Raw genomic sequence first — 22,276 nt, forward strand, 5'->3', positions numbered from 1 at the left:
ATGAGTATTGGCGCGTAATTTAGCAACACTAGTCACTCAACAGAACCTTATGAGTATTGGCGCGTAGTTTAGCAACACATCTATCTATGTACTCTTGTAATTTATCTCCGACATACATAAAATTTACATTTAAATTGAGTAAAATGTATATACACGGAACTTGGAGTGAATGTGTGCAAGGGTGCGTGTCGACATGTACAATGCACTTTCGTGCAGCTTTATTGAAGATCAGGACTTCAGCTATCATAGCTGAAGATATTGTCGGCCAAAATTAGACATTACAGGTGACATCAATAAGATATTGAATTATTTATTTAGTGGTCATAGCTGAAGATATTGTCGGCCAAAATTAGACATTACAGGTGACATCAATAAGATATTGAATTATTTATTTAGTGGTCATTAGCTTATTAAGTCTATCTCGCCTTCACCTTCATGCCTCCTAAGACAGTAAAAATATGCCGTAAAATGGCTGTCTTGGCACATCAGCCAATCAAAAACTTCTGGCATTATTTGCGAAAAGCAAGCTAATGGTTTATGTCTCGGCATTCGATGATGGCCTGCCAACCACTTTGAAGAGAGTGGCTGCTGTTAAAGCTGAGCGTAAGGCCACCACAGCTGCTGCTGCTGTTAAAAACAGTGCAAGTGCAGTTGCTAAGCCCAGTACTGCTGTTGTTGCTGGTCTTTCGTCAACAGATGGCGCAAATTATTATATAAATAACAGAAATTGATGATGGTGACAATGCTAAAGTTGCCAATCATTTGATCATATAAACAATACTGCCGACGCCTTAACAGCCTCATCAGCAACAACAGCTGACTAAAAATCAGCAAATAATGCCGACTCTCACCCCAACAGCCAATAGTAAGCTGACCTTAAGCAGTACTGTGCGTGACAGTTTGTCAACTAGCTGCATCAGCAATACGAGCCAGTTGCCCTTAGAATTGCCCGTGCACAAAATAAATCATAACCGGACGCGATGGTAGCATTAGCAACAGGTAAAAAACATATACACCAAACAAGTATAAGGTGCATTGTGGGCTTACTATGGAACCTTAATTGTTTAATAACTTTTTTTTTTATATAAACAAGTCTCTCGCATTTGAAATAAGCTTTTTGAAAATTTGAAAGAAAAGAATAGATTTGGGGGTGCGGTGTGGACTATACAAAATTTCGAAATTCGATAGAATAAACACGAATCAACATTTAAAACTTATAGTACTTTACAGTTCTTGGTCAGCAGTTAAGAATGGGGACATACAATTTAATTTAATAGGCAGTTTACGGCATAACCCCAAGGTAGTACTGATTTCCAAAAACAAGTATGTGGCTCTTTAAATCTGTGAACAAAAAATCCAATAATCAGTCATAAATATATTACGGTATTGTTAACAGAGGACTACTGAATGAGTAGTATAATATAAAATGAAACATTTAATTTATAAAATCTGATGTATATTTTGTAACACGTTTAAAATATTGATACATAAAATTTTGAATAAGATATTGGTCAATTGTACAAAAGTATTTTTTATGTATACTTTTCTTCTTTAATACTTTATAAAACCTGTAATGATACATTTCATTACATAAGGCAAAGGTGCTTTTAATTGTACTCTCCGTCAGTATATAAATATGAAAATATTTGTTAATAGTAGTATGATATTGTAACTTAGTAAATTTAATAAACATTTTAGTTGTCGTGAAACTTGTCAAATATTAGTAAAAAAATAGATGAATGGGTGTACACATATTAGGGTTTGATCTGCTTATTAACTTATATAATATGGTATATATATTTAAACTTTAAATTGTAGAAAAAGAAATATAATTTTTGTTTACATTTTTTAAATACAGGCTGTCAAGTAAAATCGTTAAAGTCTAGCAGTGACTTATGCACTAACATAAAAGATTAAGCTCATGAATTTTATATTATAATTTATTGAATATAATGTATGCACATATTAAAGTGCTTAAAACTGATTTTGTCTAAAATTCGCTTTCCTCGTGTGTTGTAGTTTTAGTCTTCAAAGTTTCATTTTCCCCGTTGGTCTTTTCATGTGATATGCTTGTTATAACAGATTTTATGACGACAGAACTAGTGCTTGTTTCTGTGGTATTGCTAAAAAAAAAATAATAATAAAAACAGTAAGATATTGGAACATAATTCAACGTTTGCGACGTACCCTTTTGAAGCCAAATCTAGTAAATTTGGTATATTTATATTGGGCATATCCTTCATATTGACATTTGTTGTGGTCTGGTTTGTTTGCGTGCTAAGCACTGACAGACGACCTATCAAATTATTTTGAAATATTATTAATAAAATACTTGGACAAAATTATTGAAAACATAATAAATTTTTTTACATAGTCATGCAAAAACGGGTAATTTTCTTCTGCTTTTAAAACTAATATTGCTAATTTATTGTCTACTATGTGTGCGATTTTTACTGCCATTAACCTAAAAACAGAGGTAAATAAGTAAGTTGTATTGTAAGTTTGCGGTAACAAACAGATTTATATTAGATAAGGATGAACACGGTAAATGAGTCACTCACAACATGGAACACCAAGACAGTGGAATAGTTTGTGTAGTTCATGTACAGCCTAATTGGATGAATGCTTTACTTACCGACAGTTTCTTCAGTAGTTGTGGAACAAAGCGTTGTTGTAGTAGTATTCAAATGATCCCGTACAGAGTCGACAGTAATGTCACCGATAGAACTGGTGATTGTATCATTGGCGCGATTAGGTGAATTGCTGATATTCAAACCGTTAGTAAGCGGAAGACTGTTATTTTCTAAGCTCAGCTCAAGCGCCTTAGCACGTTGTTTAGCAATTGGTGGTTCAGGTATGTTTGTATGGGCATTGTTTTCAACATTATCATCGTTTGAATCAATGTCTTTATCGCTATTATCATCTTCGTTAGTTTGAATAGTAGATTCGTTGTCATCGTTCTCGATGGGTTCGACCTTTACTACGCCTGTGGGTTGTACAACTCGGAAAGTAGATAAAGCTATTCGTTGCAACTCTGAAGAAGACATCATATACAATGCCTCGCCGCTATTTGTAAAACATAGCGACGAAATACCACTGTAAACAAAATTTAGTAAATTAATAAAATCGATATGTAAGTATGATGGATTTTTAACTAACTTGATGTCCTCACGTCTTACAGCAGCTGCATTTAATTGGCGCTTTAATTCTGGCACTGATAATACCATGATATCGCCCATGTTGGTTAAACACATCAATGCCATTTCATGATAAATCTCATTATCGCACGCGGCTGAGCCTAGACTTGTATTTGCTACTCCATCCCCACCATCGTGAGATCTCGCAGATTTGGTTGGACTGGTGCCATTTATGCTTTGCAAAAGTTCATGGGAAACACGACAGCTAAATGATCCAAAGTGTATGCGGCGTATACGGGCTCCTTCGTTAGCTGTCAACTTGTATTTGTTAATAGGCTTCAACTGAGGTAACGAAAAAACCTTAAACTGCTCCTCGGAAGCAATAAGAACACGATGGGGTGGGGTACCATTCTCCCCATAATTAAACTGGTCAACAGGGGATCCCATTTGGTCAAATATAGAAATGCCTATGACCGGTGCTCTATGCTTTAACTGAATTTCCTTGGCTAGCTGAGCAGAAATTCGACGCGGCGTCTGTGGTGCTGCATTGCCACTAGCAGGTGGTCCAGAGGTGGCTGCAGTTTGTGCTGGTGGTAAATGTAAAAGGAATACCGAAACAGTGCTGGCGTTTGTGGCAGACCACAAAGTGGGAGACGTTATATTAACTGAAAGCAAAAAATTGATGATTCCTGATATCCGAAATTTCTATCATACATACCATTCGTTATATAGGTTTTAGCGAAGAGTAGGCAACGCACCATAGACCCCATCCCGTCGTCAGCGCAGCGAGCTTCAATTTGTCTTTCAACAGGACGCGCTTCCAGCTATAATAAGGTTGTTCTTTATCTCTTTATAACAATGTAATAGTAGCTACTTACTGTAGTTGGCACATGATTGGTGGGATTATTGCGAGTTGATCTTCCTTTACGCAATTTACGAAACGATTCGCGAAGTGATTTCTTAAACGACTTACGACGCGAAAGCTGTTCGCCGGCTCCAGTTAGATCGTTTGGATTTAATGTGCAACGGTGAAATACCGGGACAAAGTTTTTGAAATCAAATAACACCAAGCCATGCGCAGTGCCTCCGGATACCAATCCCCAGTTAGCTTCTAACGCTAGACTTGTAATGCTTGCTGGTGGAAGTACTTGCAACACGCCGCTTATGGTCACGCCATTTTCACTTATTGGCTCAGCATCTTCAGCTAATAAATTGGGACGGACGTTCAACTGATCGTGGCCTTTCCATACAAAACCATCACGATCACTAACCAAGTTCATAGAGCTGAACTTTAACACACCACGCTCTGCGCTATCACTGTTAAAATCAGCTATAACAATTTGTCCTGCTGTACCCCCTACTATCAATTGACCTGTTTTGGGGCACAATGCAATTTTTTTTACTGCCAAGCGAGGATCGTCCGAATATGGATCAAACAGACCCGATTTTCGAAATGGAGGTTCTCCTTCATCAATCTGTTCATTGCCTTCAATTACAGCTGCATCGTCGTGATTTTCATGACCAAAAATATTTGCGGTCCTAAAATTATATATCGGTTTAAGAAGCACTCCAGAACAATCCCAGAACTTAACGGAGCCGTCTTCGTGACCAGTTAAAAGTATCTCGTATTCTTGCATTAATTCGTCAGGAGAGTCTACGAGTCCATCTGGTAGTACTCCACCTGTTACGGGCCAGTCAATGCTGCTGTAGTCAATGTCTTGTTCATCTCCAGCGAGTAGAATGCGTTTATATACAGCCTGACAGACTTGAGAGGCTAGATAATTACAAGTCACTGCTGAAGCATGCACCGAGTGTAGATAAGGCGCTTTGACTGCTGGAACTTTAGCATCAGTGAGATCATATGCGCACAACTCTTCCTCAAGCAATACAACAAGCACTTGTACGTCGTCACTGTCTTCCTTGTATGTTACGAAGAAATCAATTACTTTGGACGTGAAATCAAGGCAGACCTTTTTTCCGTCGCTGCCGTGTACTGAAACGCAGTTGTGATCACCATAAGCTGAGCGTGGCATGCCTCCAGAAAATATGATTACATCATTAGCTCTATATTGCGTAGAAAAATAATTGTTTAATAAGTTGACTAAAATAAGTCATATAAAAGAATAATAAAAAACTCATCAACCTACCCTCTCTTGCCTTTATAAAGCCTATTAATGCTCTTGCATGGGTCTGGACCATAAGGAACATAGTTTACATTTTTAGGTGGTTCTCCGCTGGCTATGACCCAACTGGCATAAGAACCATCTGCATGGTACCAGTTGAATTCCGTACCAGTCGAGTTGATAAACAATCCGACACTTTGGCCATGACCAGGCGCAATGTAAGCGCGTTCAACAGCCGACTGGTCCAAGTCCCATAATACACAAAGTCCGCGATTGTAGGCAATAAGTAGTTTGTTAAGTGCGTTTGGCAGTTGGCGTATTGATTCTATAGCACCTGGATTGAGTTTGTAAGTTGATGGTACTTGTTCTAACACCACATCATGATAAATGACGGGTTCACGTATAGTAAAAGATTTTAAGTCGAACTGATATATGTTGCCTCCTTCGGTTCCGATCCACACAAGATCTTTGTTAAGTGAGCAGCATAATGAAGATACTTTTTTCAATTTTCCGTCGAAGGGAAGAGTTTTAATTGGTACTAGCGTCGTTCCCACGGGCTCCCACAGTATAAGTTGATTTGCTGCAGTTAACGAGAGAACACGCCCAGTGCCATAAACCCACTCAAGTAGTTGAACGTTTAGCTCAGACGCTGAGTTATTGACCACGGTATGTTGTGCATATAGTTCTACACCTGGTCGACCGAAAACTTTGAGAGCTCCAGTCTGTGTTCCAATAGCCATAAGCTTTGAAACCGGATCGTACGCCAAAGCCGAGGGTTTATGTGGAAAACCATGTTGAGCGGTCTGTAATTTAAAAAAGAAATAAATAAATAAAGAAAAAAGTTAAAGCAGAAATTTACAGCATAATAAAATTAAAAACCTTTTGTTAACTTTTAGATCAAGTTAATTGACTGCAGGAGAAGGCGTGAATAGAAATGTATTTAAATAATTTAAAAATTTGAAATTATTTGTCAATTTATCATTTCATTGATTTACATTGTTAAAATAAAAAGTTTACGATCACATTTTGTGGGCCTTGGAAAGTAGTAGTTGGCATCAGAGCGATCGTTCTTTATAATCTAGGTCAGTTAATATTCTTAGTCACTCGGATGGATAAGAATATTACTTACAATCAGACAAGAAAAATAAACCTGACCACAAAAAATTAAATATTTAATTTCATAATAAGTAATAATATTAACCCTCCTGCACTATGTTTCGTGCACCCTGAATTCTTTCTATGCATATATACAAAATGAAAAAGCTGTGCAAATTGGATAAAAGCGGCTTATTAATTAATTAGCTTTGCACTATTTCGATAAAAAATACTAGACTTAATTTTTCAACCATTATACCAGCACTTACGTTAATACAGAGAATAACGTTAATTACAGTATTTAGCAGTGAATAAAGTTTATAACTTTTATTAACCCTTTTTTATTTTGACACAGTATAAAGAAAATTCATTCTCTTTGTCCTCATTACAGGTGCAGCATTTTACACAATCGTAGTGACTGTATTTTGAAATCTTATCAGCTAGAAATACTGCGCCTATCAGTACCCACAAGATACACCCAATATATTTCCCCATTTATGTAGAGTACTATATAATTCTCTCAGCGACCCATTTCCTCGGGCTGTACATAAAACAACCAACTTTATCTTATCTCTAATGTAGCGTTTGCGTTGCCTGGTATGTACTTTTTGCCAGCTTACGTTAAAAACATAACATTTTTATTTTGGGTTGATGACAATATATTATTTATATACACACATCTGGAAATTGAAAATTGGTAGCAGACAATGAAGGTATTTACATTAAGCATTATTCCTTCCCTAAGCATAAGCATTATTCCTTCAACTAAAAAGTATAAATATGTATCGATACACTTTTATGTACAAATGTATACGTTATATATGTTCTTGGTGCTTAAAATACTGCAACAAAACAGTTACATACAAGGTGACGCTATCTGGGTGATGTCACTGAATTAAACGTCGTAACCAAGTTTGACTAGATGGATGATAGTGTCGACATTGAATGGCACGTGCATCGACATTTTCGTATATAGATTATGTACAGTTCGTTATCACCAATTTTTTAATTATTTTTATCGTACCAATATGAAGGTAATATTCACTTTATCCACTTTTATATTAAGCGTCTGTGGCAATTGATGTCAAGTGTTAGATGCAAAAATTTTAAGGTATTTAAGGTAAACTACTAATTATCAATATGTAAAATTTTCGTTTAAATACTCATTTTGCTTATTGTGATTCTAGTTAATTTGTATTTAGCATTTTAATTTTTTTTTTAAATACACATTTAACAATATGTAGTCTTGGAGCTACCTGGGAAAAGTGTATGTAAATACATACCTTACGATATGCAAAGAGCTCCTTCTGCAGTCGTTGTCGTTCAGCTGTTGGCTGTTGACCCTTTCCACGTATAAACTTCAACATAATCTTATTTTTGGACTTATGTTCGTCAATTTACAAGTCTGTAAAAGATACATATAATATATAAATTTATCTAATCAGTAATTATTATTCATACACAAATTTGCTTAAACAACACCGACAGCATGGGACAAATATGATTGGAAAACGTACATTTCAAGTGGCAAAAGAAAATGTTACCACAGATTGTAATATGACCTCGACTTACCTAACTTGTTAAACAAGTTGTACTCAGGTATAAAATGAGCACGGATATTTTATGTAGGAGTAAAAAAATTACTTGTATGTTTTAATGCATACAATTAACATAATCATTAGTAGATAAAATATTAAATATTCTATGAAGCTTATAAAAAATAGAACCTATATATTTTATGTAAATAATATATATAAAATAAGATAGGTTATAAACATACTTATACCACTGTAAGTGAATGACTTAAACAATGATTCAATAAAAATATGTTAATGAACCTACTATTCAGCACAATGAACGAATGAAGACTTCTTTGAGTAACATATACATATTCACAGATACATATGAATCCACAGGCATTAGATTACTACTGGTCATTTTGTATAGTATGCGTGCGTGACAGTAAGCCATCAGGCATTTAAATACACAACACTCGTTGTTTTTGTTGCCATTTGTTAGGCGACGCCCGAATATTTATTAGCATTCGTTGCGAAAAGAAATATATATATATATGTATTGCGAATATACTAAAGATATGAAACAAAGGCAAAAGAAAAGGAATTAAAAAAATTAGTTAAAATAGATGAATATATGTTGGATGTTTTAATTAAAATAGAAAACACAGAATATTCACAAAAATTATCAGAGTGCGCTTGTGTGAGAAAGGCCTATGCATATATACATACACATCAGCGTTCACCTCGGCTGAGTCATAGATATAGAAATGCACAAATATGTAAACGTACTTTTTTAAATCACAATGTTTGCATAAATACTGAAATGTACAGGAATGTATGTTTTGTTTTACTCTATATTGCGCCTGTGTTATCGTCGGTATTACTAATACAATTGCAGTTGCGCGGTGACAGCCCAGGAGTTCCTGTTTTCATATATTCCTTCCCTTTGAGGCTGTGCGCTTGCGAACTGACTCAAAAAATATTTGCAATTGCTCAGTTAAAGAATTTAACCCACGAATTGTATTTACTTATATTGGTCTATTAAGCACTAGTTTAACGAGGTGAGTACGGTTTTTTTTTATTCCGGCTCTTTGAAAAAATTACACGACGCGTTCATACCGAGTTTTCTTTTAACTGTATCGACATCGAAAAAAGGCCAATCGATTGCAATTAGGGCTGGAGAACCAGATAATAGACTATCGGACTCCAAGGTGCCAATGTTTTTTAACATGTAAACAGGGTGTAGGGTTTGAGTATGTTAATAATGTAATGTAATTATTGAATATTTTTTTTTACATATATTTTTTTATTTTACATTTCTATCGTACGCAATGTATCGCTTAGATTTATTTTGTAATGCAACATAAATTTATTAAAGAACACCTGTTGCTGTCTATACTAATTTGCGTTTAAAATGAAGCAGTTCGCTCATATTGCGATTCAGTTCATACAAACATTTATTTATCCACATATCGTTAAAACTATTAGCAGCTGCTCATTGTAAACAAAATCAAAGCAAATTTAAAATCGTCTCCATTTGGTTACATATTTGTAATAATTAATTCTGTGTGAAATGCATTGTTGCTTTATTCGCACATGGACAAGCTAGTGCTCAAAGAAAATAATAGAACACGTTCGTTTATTAAATATAAAGAAATGGCTAAGCGGATAGTTCCAATTGATAAATTCGGAGCTGCAAAAAAACTGAAACTAGACATTAGTATAAGTCGGGGCCGCACTAGAGAATCCACTAATGTTGTAGAATTTTGGACGAGTGATGACGACGATGACGTTTTGTTCGCTACCCAAAAAGCAGAGGAAACTCAGCGTAAAACTGATCCACCAAACACGCAGAACGAATTCAGCTTCAATAATTTTGCTGCCCAAGCTCTGCATGCCACTACAAGCACTCAGGAATTATTTAATGATGAGGTGCTTAGAAGTCATCTATCGACAAATTTAACCATCGACGAAATATTTGGGACAGATGAAACCAATGTGTTCTTACCTAATACTGAATGTGGCAAAAAAACAGATATTCAGGTAGCCGATATAAACAACGCGGTCGATGCTTCTACAAGCCGGGCAACAGAAACAAGGCGTCAATTGGCACAGGAACGACAACTAAAATTTTTAATGGAACGTGTTGATTTACTCAAAAAGGAAAATGCCAAATTGCAGAGAGACCTAGCAGATAGTAACAATCAGGCTAATGCTAAGGAAGGCGAGGTGAGTATGTATAATATTGGGTAAAACCTTTTACCACATATGTACATATTTTACATTAAAAAAGGTTGGTTTACTACGCAACGAGCTCCGACAGGCACGCAAGCTGCTCCAAGCTAGCAAGGTCGATAGGCTAACGAAGGCGGAAAATGGGAAAAGTGAATGTAATGAAAAAATAATTGATGCATTCAAGCAAATCAGAGCTAAAGATACAGAATTAAATTTTACAACCGTAGAATTTACGGAACTTAAAATTAGGAATGCGAAATCGAATGAACGTAACACTTTCAAAGGAATAGATTCTGACGTGAATCGAAGATTGCTCCGTATTGAAAATTTTTGTATTGAAAGCCACTTTGCAAAGCAAAGTTCTACAAAAACCAAACGATATATGTATGAGTACACAAATGAGAAACGCGCGCAAAAAAAACAACGGACTTTCCTTGAAATGGAGTTAGAACAATTAGTTCTCAATTACTCGCAAATGCAGTCTGAGTGTGCAAATGTTAAAGCTGTTATAAACCGTATATTTGCTTCTGCAGGCAGGGTCTTTACAGAATTTTGTTTCTATACCCAGAACTTAGAATTACCACAAACCTGTACACTATATCCCCATCGGCAGATTAACACACACTCAGGTCAAAATATAGAGATGCGGTGTTCGTTGATTCAACCCACTGCTTTATATAACATGGAACGAGGAATTCTATTACGCCGCTATATTGCAACATTGGCGTTAATATGTCAAAATCAAAACATAATATCATACATGTTGCTAACAAGAAAGTATGATAGGCACTGGATTTTAAAAATATTGAGCGAAGCGATTACTAATTTAAGTTACTCCTTCGAGGTTGTCGAACACTTAGGCGTTCTTAAAGCCACGTCTTCATTTCTCTGCAGTTTATTGAGCTATATGAATTCAGTAAAAGATTCAATGTCCGAATCTCAGAATGACCTTCTATTTCATTTACTGAAACAGCTTGTGTTTACTCGTCCAAGTCCCTGGGTTTTCCATGAGCTCAGCGCTTGTATGCTATTGTGCACACAAAACAGTCAACTAATGGCAAGAATGTGTGTAAACTGCCCTAGCAACTGCTTTGTAGCAGATCGGGTTCGTTCGCTTTACCGTTTTGGTCCGAGCTCTTGCTTAATACAGGTGTACGCAGGATTGCTCGAGTTAAGCTTTTATAGCGATTTGGCTTTTCAACCTAGCCGTTTCAAACTTTTGTTATCGGTGTGTGAGAATCATGTGCGCTTCGTTTACCAATGCTTCACAGCGAGACCTGCATTTATATTAAAAATGCTTTCACTTCCATCACATACTGATGACGAGAAGGATAATGAGGACACATTGTCCAAAGTTGTCGGTATAAACTCTGATGCAACTCCTAGTAATAACAAAACCGATAATTTTTATATGTCTTCGCTCGAAGCCACAAGCGTGTCAAAAAATTCTGTAGCCCCTGCGAAGAAAACCCATCAAGAAATCCGTTGTGAGTGCTATGTAAAACTTTGCCTAAGCGTTGTTTCGATCGTTTATCAAATGATGTATCAGTGGATAAATCAAGATAATAAATTAGGTATGAATATGTAAGAGTTGCAATAACGTCAATATATATAAAATGTAATTATTCAGATATTTCACAAGTTGGAAAAGTCTCACAGGTTGCTCTACATCTATTTACGCTTATCTTTCGTGAATATTACCTCTCCTGCCTTTTCCGGGACTCTGCAGAAACAACAAAACATTATTTATCTCTATTATGCAATTGGTGGCAATGTCATGCGCGACTTTTGAATTTCGAAGATGAACATAGTGAGTATAATTTAACTTTTCTTATTACCATATTATGATGTAAATTTAAATATAGATTAAATATAGAAAATATATCTATATCGCGAACATATTTCATTTCACTCTACTTACAGTGCGCTTTTTAAGACAATTACAGGATTTGCATTTTATGTTAAAACCGTTGCACCAAGAAGGAAATTCTACCAATCCAAATGATGATAGTAGCGAGTGGAAACGAATAGTGTGCAATGCTGATAAAAATATACAGCCATATATTCAAACAAACACCCTACTCGATTTTGAGCACTGGCACACAATATATGATAGAGATAATTTTTTCAATGGCTTAAAGAGAAAGTCTTATAATTTTGAATAAGGTAAATAAAAAATGTGATTATTTTCTAATTGTTACAATTAACGCCCACAAATATGTTTTATCTAATCTGTAAATTGGTTGATTATATTATGCTTTTATATTTATATTTTTCACCAATATTTAATAGTAAAAATTATATCAAATGTATTATTAAAAGTTATTAAATATATTTATTTTATTAGACAAGTAATTAGTGGTTTAGCACTTAAGATGATTGATTGTAATACGTTTTTTAAATTGATAATATGATGTCGAGGGGTATATAGATATATATTAGAAAATATATATTTTACATATAAAAATACTGAATAAAAATTGTATAAAATATCTATTTAATTAATTTCAGATATTTTACACTTACACTTACTTAAAATAATCCGACACACTAGGCATGTAAAAAATGTGTGAGATAAGAGTAAGAATTTTAAAACATTAAATGGGTGCTGTCATTGATAGACACAATCGTATAATTTACCATTTAAGTGGTGTACTCTTGTTTTGGAAAGCATTAGCTCTGCAAGTAGTATAACGGTATGATTAATTATTCATTTCTTTTTTTAGTCAGTTAATGAGGACTTACTTTATAACTCCTTGTGTTTGTGCTGATGTAAGTGTGATAAGCGGCATCAGTCGTTCCACAAAGCGCTCATAATTACGTTCTAATTCTCGCTGATAATCTTTTTGGTCGGATAATATAAGATTTCTATTTTTTTTCAAGGCATCGGCGCATCGTTTTGAAAACTCGCGAAAGCACAACCGTAATTTATTTTGATGCTTCGTTGGTATAGTCGTTCCGTCAGATAAATTTGACAGAAATACGCTAGCCATTTCCATAGGTCCCTGATTAACAGTAGTCCCAATGCAACCCTGTAAGACCATTTGTAATATTTTTGGGTCGGCCGGCTCTTGATTTGTAGCTGCAGCTAATTCCAATGTCTTCTTTTGGATGTCTTCTATTATTTTATAAATGATCGAAACATTTTAAAATTATATTTAATTATAGCTGTTTTGATAAATAACTAGGAATAATTTTTTTTTGAAATATAATTCCATTATATTGACTTTCCTTTAAACATAAATTATAAACACTAAAAATGTTTATACTCTAAGATAAAAAACAGATTTTCATTTAGGTAAATGGAAAAATATTGCATAAAACTAAATAAATATTTTTTTTACAAACCTATTGCAACTTCAATCGGTTCCAATTGAAATTGAGTTCTATTAATTACTTGGATACGAGTTTTAACGTAAGGGAAGTGGTTTGCAGTTGTTAATATTGTTTTTCGTTTACATTGCTCATGTAATTCCCCATGAGCTTTTCCGCTTTTAGTGAACGGCGTTGAAAATATAAATCGTTCTAGTAAAATAACCAAAAATAAATATATTAGATTAGGTTAAACTATACATGTAAAATTGCATGCTCATTCTTAATAATCGCTTACTTATATTAAAATTTCGTTCAAAGTAAGTTTCACGATGACGCATTTCATAGGTTTCGAAGAATGGCTCGACATAAGTTATTTGTATATACGCCTTTTCCGGATCTAATGTATTTGGGTCGAAATTATTGGAGTCCTTAATAATATGCACAGAATCCGGCCCAAACCTTTCCGTATAAAAGTTCTAAGGAGTATATAGTTAAAAAAAAAAAAACACTATTTCTTCGTAACATCATTCTAGTACCTGAAGTCGACTAAATATTTCCGGCAACTTTGTTAATGTTGGTTCTTTGTAAATGAATTCTTGTTGATCCAGGTCTCCAAACTTTGCTCCATAAAAGCCAACACGAAAGTAAGTTCCAAATACTCGCTTGCCCTAAATATATTAATTTTTAATTGTTTCAATAATTTGATCAGTTGATTTCAAAATATATTATATGAAGTCTATCTATATTTCAATCATGTAAGATAATCAGATAATTGGACTAAAAAATGTTTATTTGTAAATACAAAATTAGAAAACAATAAACAATAACTTTTAAGCTAGTCAATTTTGAATGTTCAACTTACATGTAGCTGTGCAATTCGATTAAAAGCTTCTTGCAGTTTGCCATGAATTTTTCCAAGCTTGTGGAACTCCCGGTTCGCCTCACAAATAGGAAGTAATATTTTATAAACTTCGTTCATAGCTTCATACATGCCTGCGACTTGAAATAAATTGGATGCCTCTTCGAGCAATGCCTTTAGTCCGGTCTCAGTGAAGTGATTGCCCAGACAGATTCCATCTTCGCCTGGACTAAGAACATCGTCCGACACCGCAGATTCCATAAAGGTATTTGGTGATATGCGTTGAAAACTTACTGCGCCAATAGGCAAATGGGTTTGCGATTCTAGCATACTTAGATATTCCGAAACTAATGCAGCCCCATGTATATAACACATTGCCGCCTCTGTGTGGTTTGCTCGTTCACGATGTTTTTTAGCCATGTTTTCCAGCCATGTAAGCCGCAAATCTGGATTGTTTTGATATCCTTTTGCTATGCGATTCATTAGGTCAAGTAACATTTCTGGGTCCTCTTGATATTCTTTCATTTTTACTGTATCGGAGAGGATCATATGCAGATTGAACAATAAGTCTTGAACTTGCTCCGGGAAAGAAGTTTCCTGTAAGTCTGCATCGGATTCAGCGTAAACTAAGACTGTTTTCAGCGCACGACGAAGAGACTGTTCGCTAAAGGAAGCGCTCGTACCAACCAAGGAGCTTAGTGACATAGTTACCTGCATTTTCACACGTGCAAAATTCTGAAATGGAAAAATATTTACGAATTGAAATATTGTCACAAAGACATGATAGTACATCAATACATCGAATTACTCTATTTTTTCGCTACGTACTCTTGAAGTATATAGAATATGGGTTTAGTAAATTAATATATGAATTTAGTAGACTTACATTTCCAATTTCAAAGTTTTGCCTCATTAGCAAGTACAATGATGCAGCTGCCTGCGAACGAATTCCTGGAAGTTGTGATGCGCAATGTTTTAAGAGTAATAGGCATAAGTCCGCGCATATATCGGTTTCTTCATCAAACAGTAGATTTGGAAATTTAAAGATCAAAGCTCTTTGGGAAGCAAACAAATTTTGCAATGCCAATGTCGATTGATTGCGGGATAAACTATGCAATAGAACTTTTAGTACTGTCCCCAGAAGATTGTGATGAAGATTGGTTGCCACGTGCACAATAATTTCTAAGGAGTCTAGTATGATAAGTGCGATTTCAGTAGAAAGTGAACCTTCAATAAAGTGACTCATTTCAAGCTCTGTTTCATTTTTGTTTGCTGTTTCACTATACTGTGAACGATATGGCATGTGATCCTTGCGCCAACGAAGTTTCTCAGTAGAATTGCGATCTTTGCGACGATTAATCAAATCATAACGTGCTGAGTTTGTTCCTCTAATGCATTCTTCCAACTTTTCTTTTACGTCATTTGGCGCTGATTTACGAAAACTATGAGTGTTAGTTCGTTTTAATGAGGGCAATCTCTTTTGTCCGGAGTACTCGAAAGCTTTTAAGCATGTGTTGAGTACTTGTAACATTTGGTGAACGCGATGCGGACTTAAGCCAAGTAGCCAGCGATAGAGCACAGTACGTTCCAAATTTTTAAGTACCCAAAGGAAACATGCCAGTAAGTGACGGGTATTCTCCGCGTTTAAGGGAACTTTGCTTTTCGATGGCTCTGTCATGTAGGAGTATACACGGCTACCAGAAATAGCATATGCTACTTCTGGGCTTATGGTAGCTTTGGCTATAGTCTGATGAGGCCCTTGATAGTCTTCAAGCTGGCCCATTTGCTGGAGGCGATCATGATCTTGAGCATCTGATAGATACTGATGAAGTTGTGAAAAAGTATCCATTACAATCGAGAGGAGAGGTATATAAAGTGAAGCTACTCGCGAGCGTACTTCTGCATCGTATCGTGAATCATGTGAAGTTAACAGATTACGTATGCAGTTGATTGCTTTTCCATGCAGATGGGGATTGGGGATTTCCATGACAGTGGCCAAATCACTTAATACAATGCCGACAAGAAAATGTTGTTGGCGAAATTCAGAACTAAGATCAGCATGCAAGGAACGCTCAATGGAACCCTAAGAAATAATTAAATTTTTAAAGCGTATGACAATTAATATAGTATATAGTATTATGATATTTTGATACGTACATATGATGTCTGACTAGTACTGGATGTAGTGCTGGGAGTTGGGCTGCAAGGCGCTGAGAATGTAGTATAGGAAGTACCGAAGGGAAAATTTAACGCTACAAAATGCTCGTGACTGCACACAATTCGATGAAAGTCAATTTTATAATTCATTAGCTCAGGTCCAGAAGCGTTTGTTGATATTATCCGTTTGGAGTATATTTGAATAAGGCCAAAGACAAATCCGCGATCCATAATGCTCAATAGGTCAAAAATTAAAAAGCTTAAACTAGCGTTTAATGACTGAGCTAATCTTGGGTCTGTACTGTGATATTCCATGACTTTGTTAGTTACAATCTCAACCAGCATAGCAATGTCGTCATTAAATTGCTGTGGGAAACGGCGTTTCCGTGGAGCATTTAAGGTACCCGAATTGTCTAAGTGCTCAATCATAGATTTCACAATAAGCTCAAAAAGAAACCATGAATTAGTCATGGCCAAATCAGCGGCTTTTCCACTAGACAAGGTATACTGCAGAGCAAGCTCTTCATGAAGCAAGCGTACAGTCATGTCGGATTCTAACTCTGCACTCGAATGTGCTTCACTTTGTAGATCTAAAAGACGGTTAAGTTAAAACTTGTATTAAATGTAACTAATAGATTACATACCTGCAGGATTAGTGCTTAAGGTATCATAAATATCATATGATTCTTTGGATAAGAGTTCATTTGCAGGATTTCGGGCTATGTGCCGTTTTGTCATCAACGGATGTGGAATTTTGCACTGAAACTGGACATAAGTGGAAAACAAACTCTGAGGTCCATACTGGTCTACATCACTTAATATTGACAAATGTGCAGAAACCAAACAAAGGACTTCAAACACTGTCGAGCTTAAGCACAAAGGCTGTCCGCCTAATTTATGTGTAGTAACTAGTAATTCAATAAGTTTATCTAGCACCAGGGGCAAATGTTTTACAAGAGATTCTCGATTGGCATTCTCAATATCTAGCAAGCACTTTTTTAATTCAGCTTCCATATTGCCTTCACCTATATGCGAAGGTATATTTCGGGTGTCTAAATATTCACATATCAAAAAGAATCTGTCCAGATGCGCATCCAAGGTGTGAACTGAAGTGACAGCTGCAATGTTAATTGAAAATACTGCGCGATGGTTGTCGAGCCATTTTATACCAGGAAGGTGAACATTTGGTGGTATAAAAGAATAATTTTTCGGGGGTGCCTCAACCATGACAGGTAGGTTGAATTCGCCAACTCTTAGCTTCCCATCTTCAAGAAGTGGTAACCAGGTGTAGCCGATGGGAGTTTCCACCGGAAGTTGTAGCTCGTGTGGCTTTTTTTGGCATGACACATGATAGATAGTAAACAATAAATGATGGTGCTCTTTGATAGAAGCGGGCAGGGCAATCTTAATCTCGTCATAGAATGAAGGGCACTTGTTATGGTAATTGACGCAAGTAAATACATCCGTTGCATATTCTGGACATGACGATTTTCCAAAAATGGCATTGACTGCATCAGCTTGAGTCTCTCCTGCAAATAATTAATTTGTACATTTAACATTTTTATTTGTTTTTCGTAAATTATCGTCTCACCTGACATTAACTGAATGCGAATGGCAATGTTACGTGCGGAACCTGCACGTGATGAAAAATTTAGCTCTTTGGGAAACACGAATAGCAAATTACGATAGCTATAGTGTGGATTATAAATTGGAAGCAGAGGAAACTCCAATATTTCTTTGATTGGACGGGTGTTATCTCCACTGTGCGGTTCGATTTTAGCCAATTCTGGCGTTAACGCATTTGTAACATCTTCAACACATGGGGATATTTCCAATTTTATAGAGCCCGGAATACATTTATATTTTTTTATAACCGTACTAGGCCGCTTCAGTTCCGGTAAGATTTTGTATAAGTCTTCATCTTTCATTTTATCAGGCTCTTGTTTAAAGAAACTAGGCACTGTTAAGGTAATAGGACGAAAATTTTCAACAACATTGGCGAAATCATCTGGTGACCATGACCGACGTTTTTCTTTGCGCTCCAGTGATCCACGTCTTGTAAGAGTACCGCTCATATCATTAGCTTTTCTGCGAAGCTGATCAAAGCTGCTAGTAGAAGACTTTCGATCTAAGCTGTTGGAGCTTGCGGCAGAACCTAAAACGGTATTACATCCGCTGTTAGACGATTCTCTATCGCCAGCGCAAGAATCCTTGTTCTCAAAGTTATCGCCGTTGAAAATATTCGTCAAGTATATAGCCGTCCATGCAAAAGGCATTCTATATTTTCCAAGACGCTCGCAATAATCCATTGCATTAGATTTAACTTTCTCTCTGTATTTTTCCTTGTCTTCTTTCAGATATGGCTCTACAGAGTTATTTATGTCACCTTGGAGTACTTTTTCAAGTCTTATAACAAGAAATAAATCATTACTTGGATAAGAAATTTCAAATATAGCCGAACGACTTTGTGTGCTAACATCTGCACAACGCACATGGGTTGACAACATAAGTTTTAGACTGTCCGAATTCATATCAAAGTAAAAATTTTCAGATACTTTTTGGCGTTCTTTGGCATCATAAATGGCCATTGATGCAAATATAGGTTCGACCTCTAGCTCCAATCTGAGTTGAAGGCATTTAACGTGTATGCGATGACCTATGTGCTCTACTGGCAACTCTGCTTGTAATCGGCGCTCAATAGCGTCTTCACTTTCAATTTCTGGATAAAGAGAAAAAAAAGCTCCTTGACGATCTTCTTGACGACGCATTTCGTTCAATTGATCTATCTGATCTGGCGGCACATTATCCAATAAATTTGGAATAAGAGGATCATTAACTGAGCGCCGCAAATCAAAACTAGCCCAAGAGCTACGAGGAGTTAGCGTATCGGTACAAGAACTAACTGAAGCTAAACTAGCTATAGATTGTCTAGAGCTCGGTGTGCAACTTTCGCTTTTGTCGGTGAATGATTCGTCAAAAGATGAAAAATCCTTGTCAATCTCAAACTCTTGCTGGTACGCCGAAGGGCTAGTAATGTCGCGATCAATACGTTCACGTGCACAAGACGAACTTGAGTAATGGCGGTGTGCGTATTCTACAACTTTCCAAGGACGTGTGTAACAACGAATGCTCTCCTGTACGTGCTTTGGTAATTCAGATCTGAAACACATTCATTATATACTAAATTTCACTTGAATGCTCAAAAGCTTACATATTCTCATTAGGTAAAATGTGATCTACTGTGCGAATCTTTCTTGGTATGGTCTTGACTGATACATCTCCTTGCGGAAAATCCAAAATATGTTTTAATGGATCTCGGTTAATAGTGTTCATGTGTTGAATAAGAAATTCCTCATAATCAAGCGGTTCAGTAAGGGACAGCTAAATATTTTGTACTTTTAGTATGAGCATAAAAACGATTTTAAAATTTTGAAAACTTACTGTTGATGAGCACATCGATGTGCAGCTGGTGGTCTTAGATTGCATATGTACACTTATGTTTTTTCGGACATCAGCTGCCGGTTGTCTGTAAAAAAAGGTACATATGAATATGGCTTTGTAAATGGCCCCCGCATCCACTAAAAGGGTGCGGTTGCTAAAAGTTAAGCTTAAGTCCACAGCTTTAACTTACTTTGACATTTTCTGCACAAATGACCTTTGGGCAGTTGACATTTTTGTAAATTTCCTCCCAAAGATGGAAATAGCAAATAATTCTTCAGCTATAAAATCAAACAATGGGTTGAAAGTAAATGAAAAACAATCGAGCTGAGAGTGAACTACCCGATAGTTCACCGATAAATTGTGGTGGCTAGGCGATTCGATTGATTTGCAGACTGTGGTGTAATGCGATTTAAATGTATAATTAAAAATTTGGCGCCTTAGAAATAATGGTTAAAATATTTAATTTAACATTGTTGTTTTTAAAAACTTTTAATTAACTTTTGAGTTGTTGCCATTCAGAACTTTGTGTTATATTAAGTTTTGGCTTAGACATTGGCATTCAGTTTTGGGTTATCTTTAGTTAGATTGTGTAAACAGAACACCCGACTTATCAATCGCAAGCATTCCATTAAGTGAATCGAATTATTCTATGAGATATTCATACTGATTTTGTATTTTTTTAAATAATCCGACTCAATTGTTTTTATTAAGAACAAGTAGATTTAAAATAAAAATATACATTCCAGGTACTTAAGGTCTGACAATTTATGGACAAAGTCCAATCGCTTCAGCGTTAACGGTCAATAAGGCGCAACCCTGGGTAAAAAAGCGCATAAACAAATGTGGGGGCTCTATAGCCCTCATGGCCTGTGAGTATGTGTACATGAGGAAAATTATTGCACACAGTTTGTCATAATTTGTCGACGACCACATCAGCAGACAAGAAGCACCAGAGAAATGCTGTGCACCAAGGCAGCCACGACGAATTCGTGACGACTATATATTTTCACACCACATAAAAACAGATTAAGAGACAATTAATTTGTAATGTAAATTGTTTACGAATACATTAACGTTGTCGCAATTTCGGTCTCGGGGGCTTATTATATTATATATGGAATATGGGATTATTATAAAATGATAAGTTAGTATAAAATCATAAACAATCATATAATATAGTTTGATTACTAACATAACATGTCGGTACAGATTAAGTAATTTCTTTTATGATGATTCCTTCATACAATTATTGTTGCTTATTGAATGTACGCTACGGACAAAAAGGAACGATTCTGTTCCGCATATATACATATATTTATAAACATACAAACATATATATAATTATATATATATATATGTATAACTCACCCTAGCAGTTCTTTAACATCCACGAACAAAACCACAACTGTCGCCCCAATCGTGCTTCTAATGTGGTGATCGGTGCGTGTTGAAGCTTGTAGGAAATGGGAATGTGTGCGCTGTGTTCCATATTTTAAAAAAATCTCTTCAGCAGCTGCCAGCTGTGGGTGAAAGCGAAAACTTATGGCCCAACTACAGTCGTTTTGCCGGAAACGCACGCAAATTAAAATAAACTGCCATGTGCCTTATACTTTTTATGTATAAATGTAAATGTCATTTGACTGTGTTGGTAAATAAACGATTCCTTTGGCAGGAATATAAAATTAAGAAATCATAGGAAATTCAGGTAAGGAACATTACCGTTGCCAAATATTGATTAAATTGATCAATTTCAAATGTATCATACAGAAATTGCGGATAAATTGTAGAATACTTTTGTTTTACAAATTTTGTTCATCTACTAGGAAATATTTTTGAAGATGTGAAGCTGCCAAACTACAATATTTAACTTGGATATATCCTCTACTTTTGAATCCAATTTCCTTAGAAAACGTAGTCTATGTAATTTACTCACACTATATAAGAGAATCGCGAAGCAAGACACTTCGAAGCTAAATTGAATTTATAATGGTACCTCAAATATAACAAGCTGGATCAATGACTTTTTTATAGTTGTAAAATCGGAATGGAAGTTAACCGAATTTCAAGAAAAATTTTATTTGTGCAGCTGTAGACCTAATGCGTTCGTTTCTTATTGAAGGTTTTTTGCTTTGCAGGTGTGTGCTTATTTTATGTTTAGCTATTACAGTGATTACAGTACAGTACAGAAAAAACAGCTGTTCTAAATCAAGAGGTTGGTCTTTATAACAAGTACAAAGGTGGATTGGAAGCACTTAAACTTAGTAAGTTGGGAAAAAAATCTGTAGATAATTGGGCTTAAATATTTCATCAAAATAGACCTGGCTAATATGGATATTTTTATATATATACCCATGTGTTGTTTAATCCGTTTGTAAGCTATATTAAGATAACCCACTG

The 22,276-nt window shown here is 35.6% G+C and overlaps 3 protein-coding genes and 1 long non-coding RNA gene across 7 annotated transcripts in view; 1 reads left to right on the forward strand and 3 right to left on the reverse strand.

Annotated features, from left to right (window-relative positions):
* Window positions 1–22,276, reverse strand: part of LOC149091585 (uncharacterized) — a 94,161-nt gene that overhangs the window by 9,384 nt on the left and 62,501 nt on the right. The gene's annotated exons all lie outside the window — the stretch shown is intronic.
* On the reverse strand, window positions 1,982–9,035 carry l(2)gl (LLGL domain-containing protein l(2)gl). Of its 4 annotated transcripts, none has more exons than XR_016196576.1 (9): window positions 7,639–7,760; window positions 5,285–6,063; window positions 4,016–5,201; window positions 3,856–3,961; window positions 3,160–3,802; window positions 2,636–3,096; window positions 2,371–2,464; window positions 2,188–2,296; window positions 1,982–2,123 (listed from the first exon to the last, which is right to left on the reverse strand). XR_016196576.1 is itself a non-coding variant. In XM_018099067.3 (9 exons), exons 2-9 carry the CDS (start codon window positions 7,720–7,722, stop codon window positions 1,991–1,993), a joined length of 3,501 nt encoding a protein of 1,166 aa, XP_017954556.1. In that variant the 5' UTR covers window positions 7,723–7,760; window positions 8,662–9,035; the 3' UTR covers window positions 1,982–1,990. The 4 variants fall into 4 exon arrangements, 3 of the variants coding, with proteins under 3 accessions (XP_017954556.1, XP_089114618.1, XP_017954555.1); XM_018099067.3 differs by lacking the exon at window positions 2,371–2,464 and adding an exon at window positions 8,662–9,035; XM_089258492.1 differs by lacking the exon at window positions 2,371–2,464 and adding an exon at window positions 8,602–9,035.
* mus304 (mutagen-sensitive 304) lies at window positions 9,339–12,359 on the forward strand. The gene is made up of 4 exons (XM_018099144.3): window positions 9,339–10,101; window positions 10,166–11,681; window positions 11,738–11,917; window positions 12,031–12,359. The coding sequence occupies exons 1-4, from the start codon at window positions 9,469–9,471 to the stop codon at window positions 12,270–12,272; spliced, it is 2,571 nt and encodes an 856-aa protein (XP_017954633.2). The 5' UTR covers window positions 9,339–9,468; the 3' UTR covers window positions 12,273–12,359.
* On the reverse strand, window positions 11,125–20,226 carry Zir (dedicator of cytokinesis). Its single transcript, XM_030384560.2, has 14 exons — window positions 20,070–20,226; window positions 19,880–19,964; window positions 19,650–19,819; window positions 18,030–19,597; window positions 17,083–17,967; window positions 16,439–17,028; window positions 15,168–16,364; window positions 14,285–15,016; window positions 13,959–14,090; window positions 13,718–13,898; window positions 13,456–13,632; window positions 12,853–13,225; window positions 12,748–12,786; window positions 11,125–12,657 (listed from the first exon to the last, which is right to left on the reverse strand). The coding sequence occupies exons 1-14, from the start codon at window positions 20,108–20,110 to the stop codon at window positions 12,636–12,638; spliced, it is 6,192 nt and encodes a 2,063-aa protein (XP_030240420.1). The 5' UTR covers window positions 20,111–20,226; the 3' UTR covers window positions 11,125–12,635.

Source organism: Drosophila navojoa, chromosome 3 (assembly GCF_054131105.1).
Source record: "Drosophila navojoa isolate 15081-1374.11 chromosome 3, UAZ_NAV_1.0, whole genome shotgun sequence".
Classification (NCBI taxonomy): Eukaryota; Metazoa; Arthropoda; class Insecta; order Diptera; family Drosophilidae; genus Drosophila; species Drosophila navojoa.

Excerpts from the sequence above, each read along its gene's own strand:
- Zir (XM_030384560.2), bottom strand. The coding sequence starts at position 20,110 with ATGTCAACTGCCCAAAGGTCATTTGTGCAGAAAATGTCAAA. Across the intron at positions 16,365-16,438 it reads GTACTAGTCAGACATCATAT|GGTTCCATTGAGCGTTCCTT; the intron begins GTACGTATCAAA and ends ATTATTTCTTAG. Across the intron at positions 15,017-15,167 it reads AAAACTTTGAAATTGGAAAT|AATTTTGCACGTGTGAAAAT; the intron begins GTAAGTCTACTA and ends TTTCCATTTCAG.
- mus304 (XM_018099144.3), top strand. The coding sequence starts at position 9,469 with ATGGACAAGCTAGTGCTCAAAGAAAATAATAGAACACGTTCGTTTATT. Across the intron at positions 10,102-10,165 it reads CTAATGCTAAGGAAGGCGAG|GTTGGTTTACTACGCAACGA; the intron begins GTGAGTATGTAT and ends ACATTAAAAAAG. Across the intron at positions 11,918-12,030 it reads GAATTTCGAAGATGAACATA|TGCGCTTTTTAAGACAATTA; the intron begins GTGAGTATAATT and ends CTCTACTTACAG.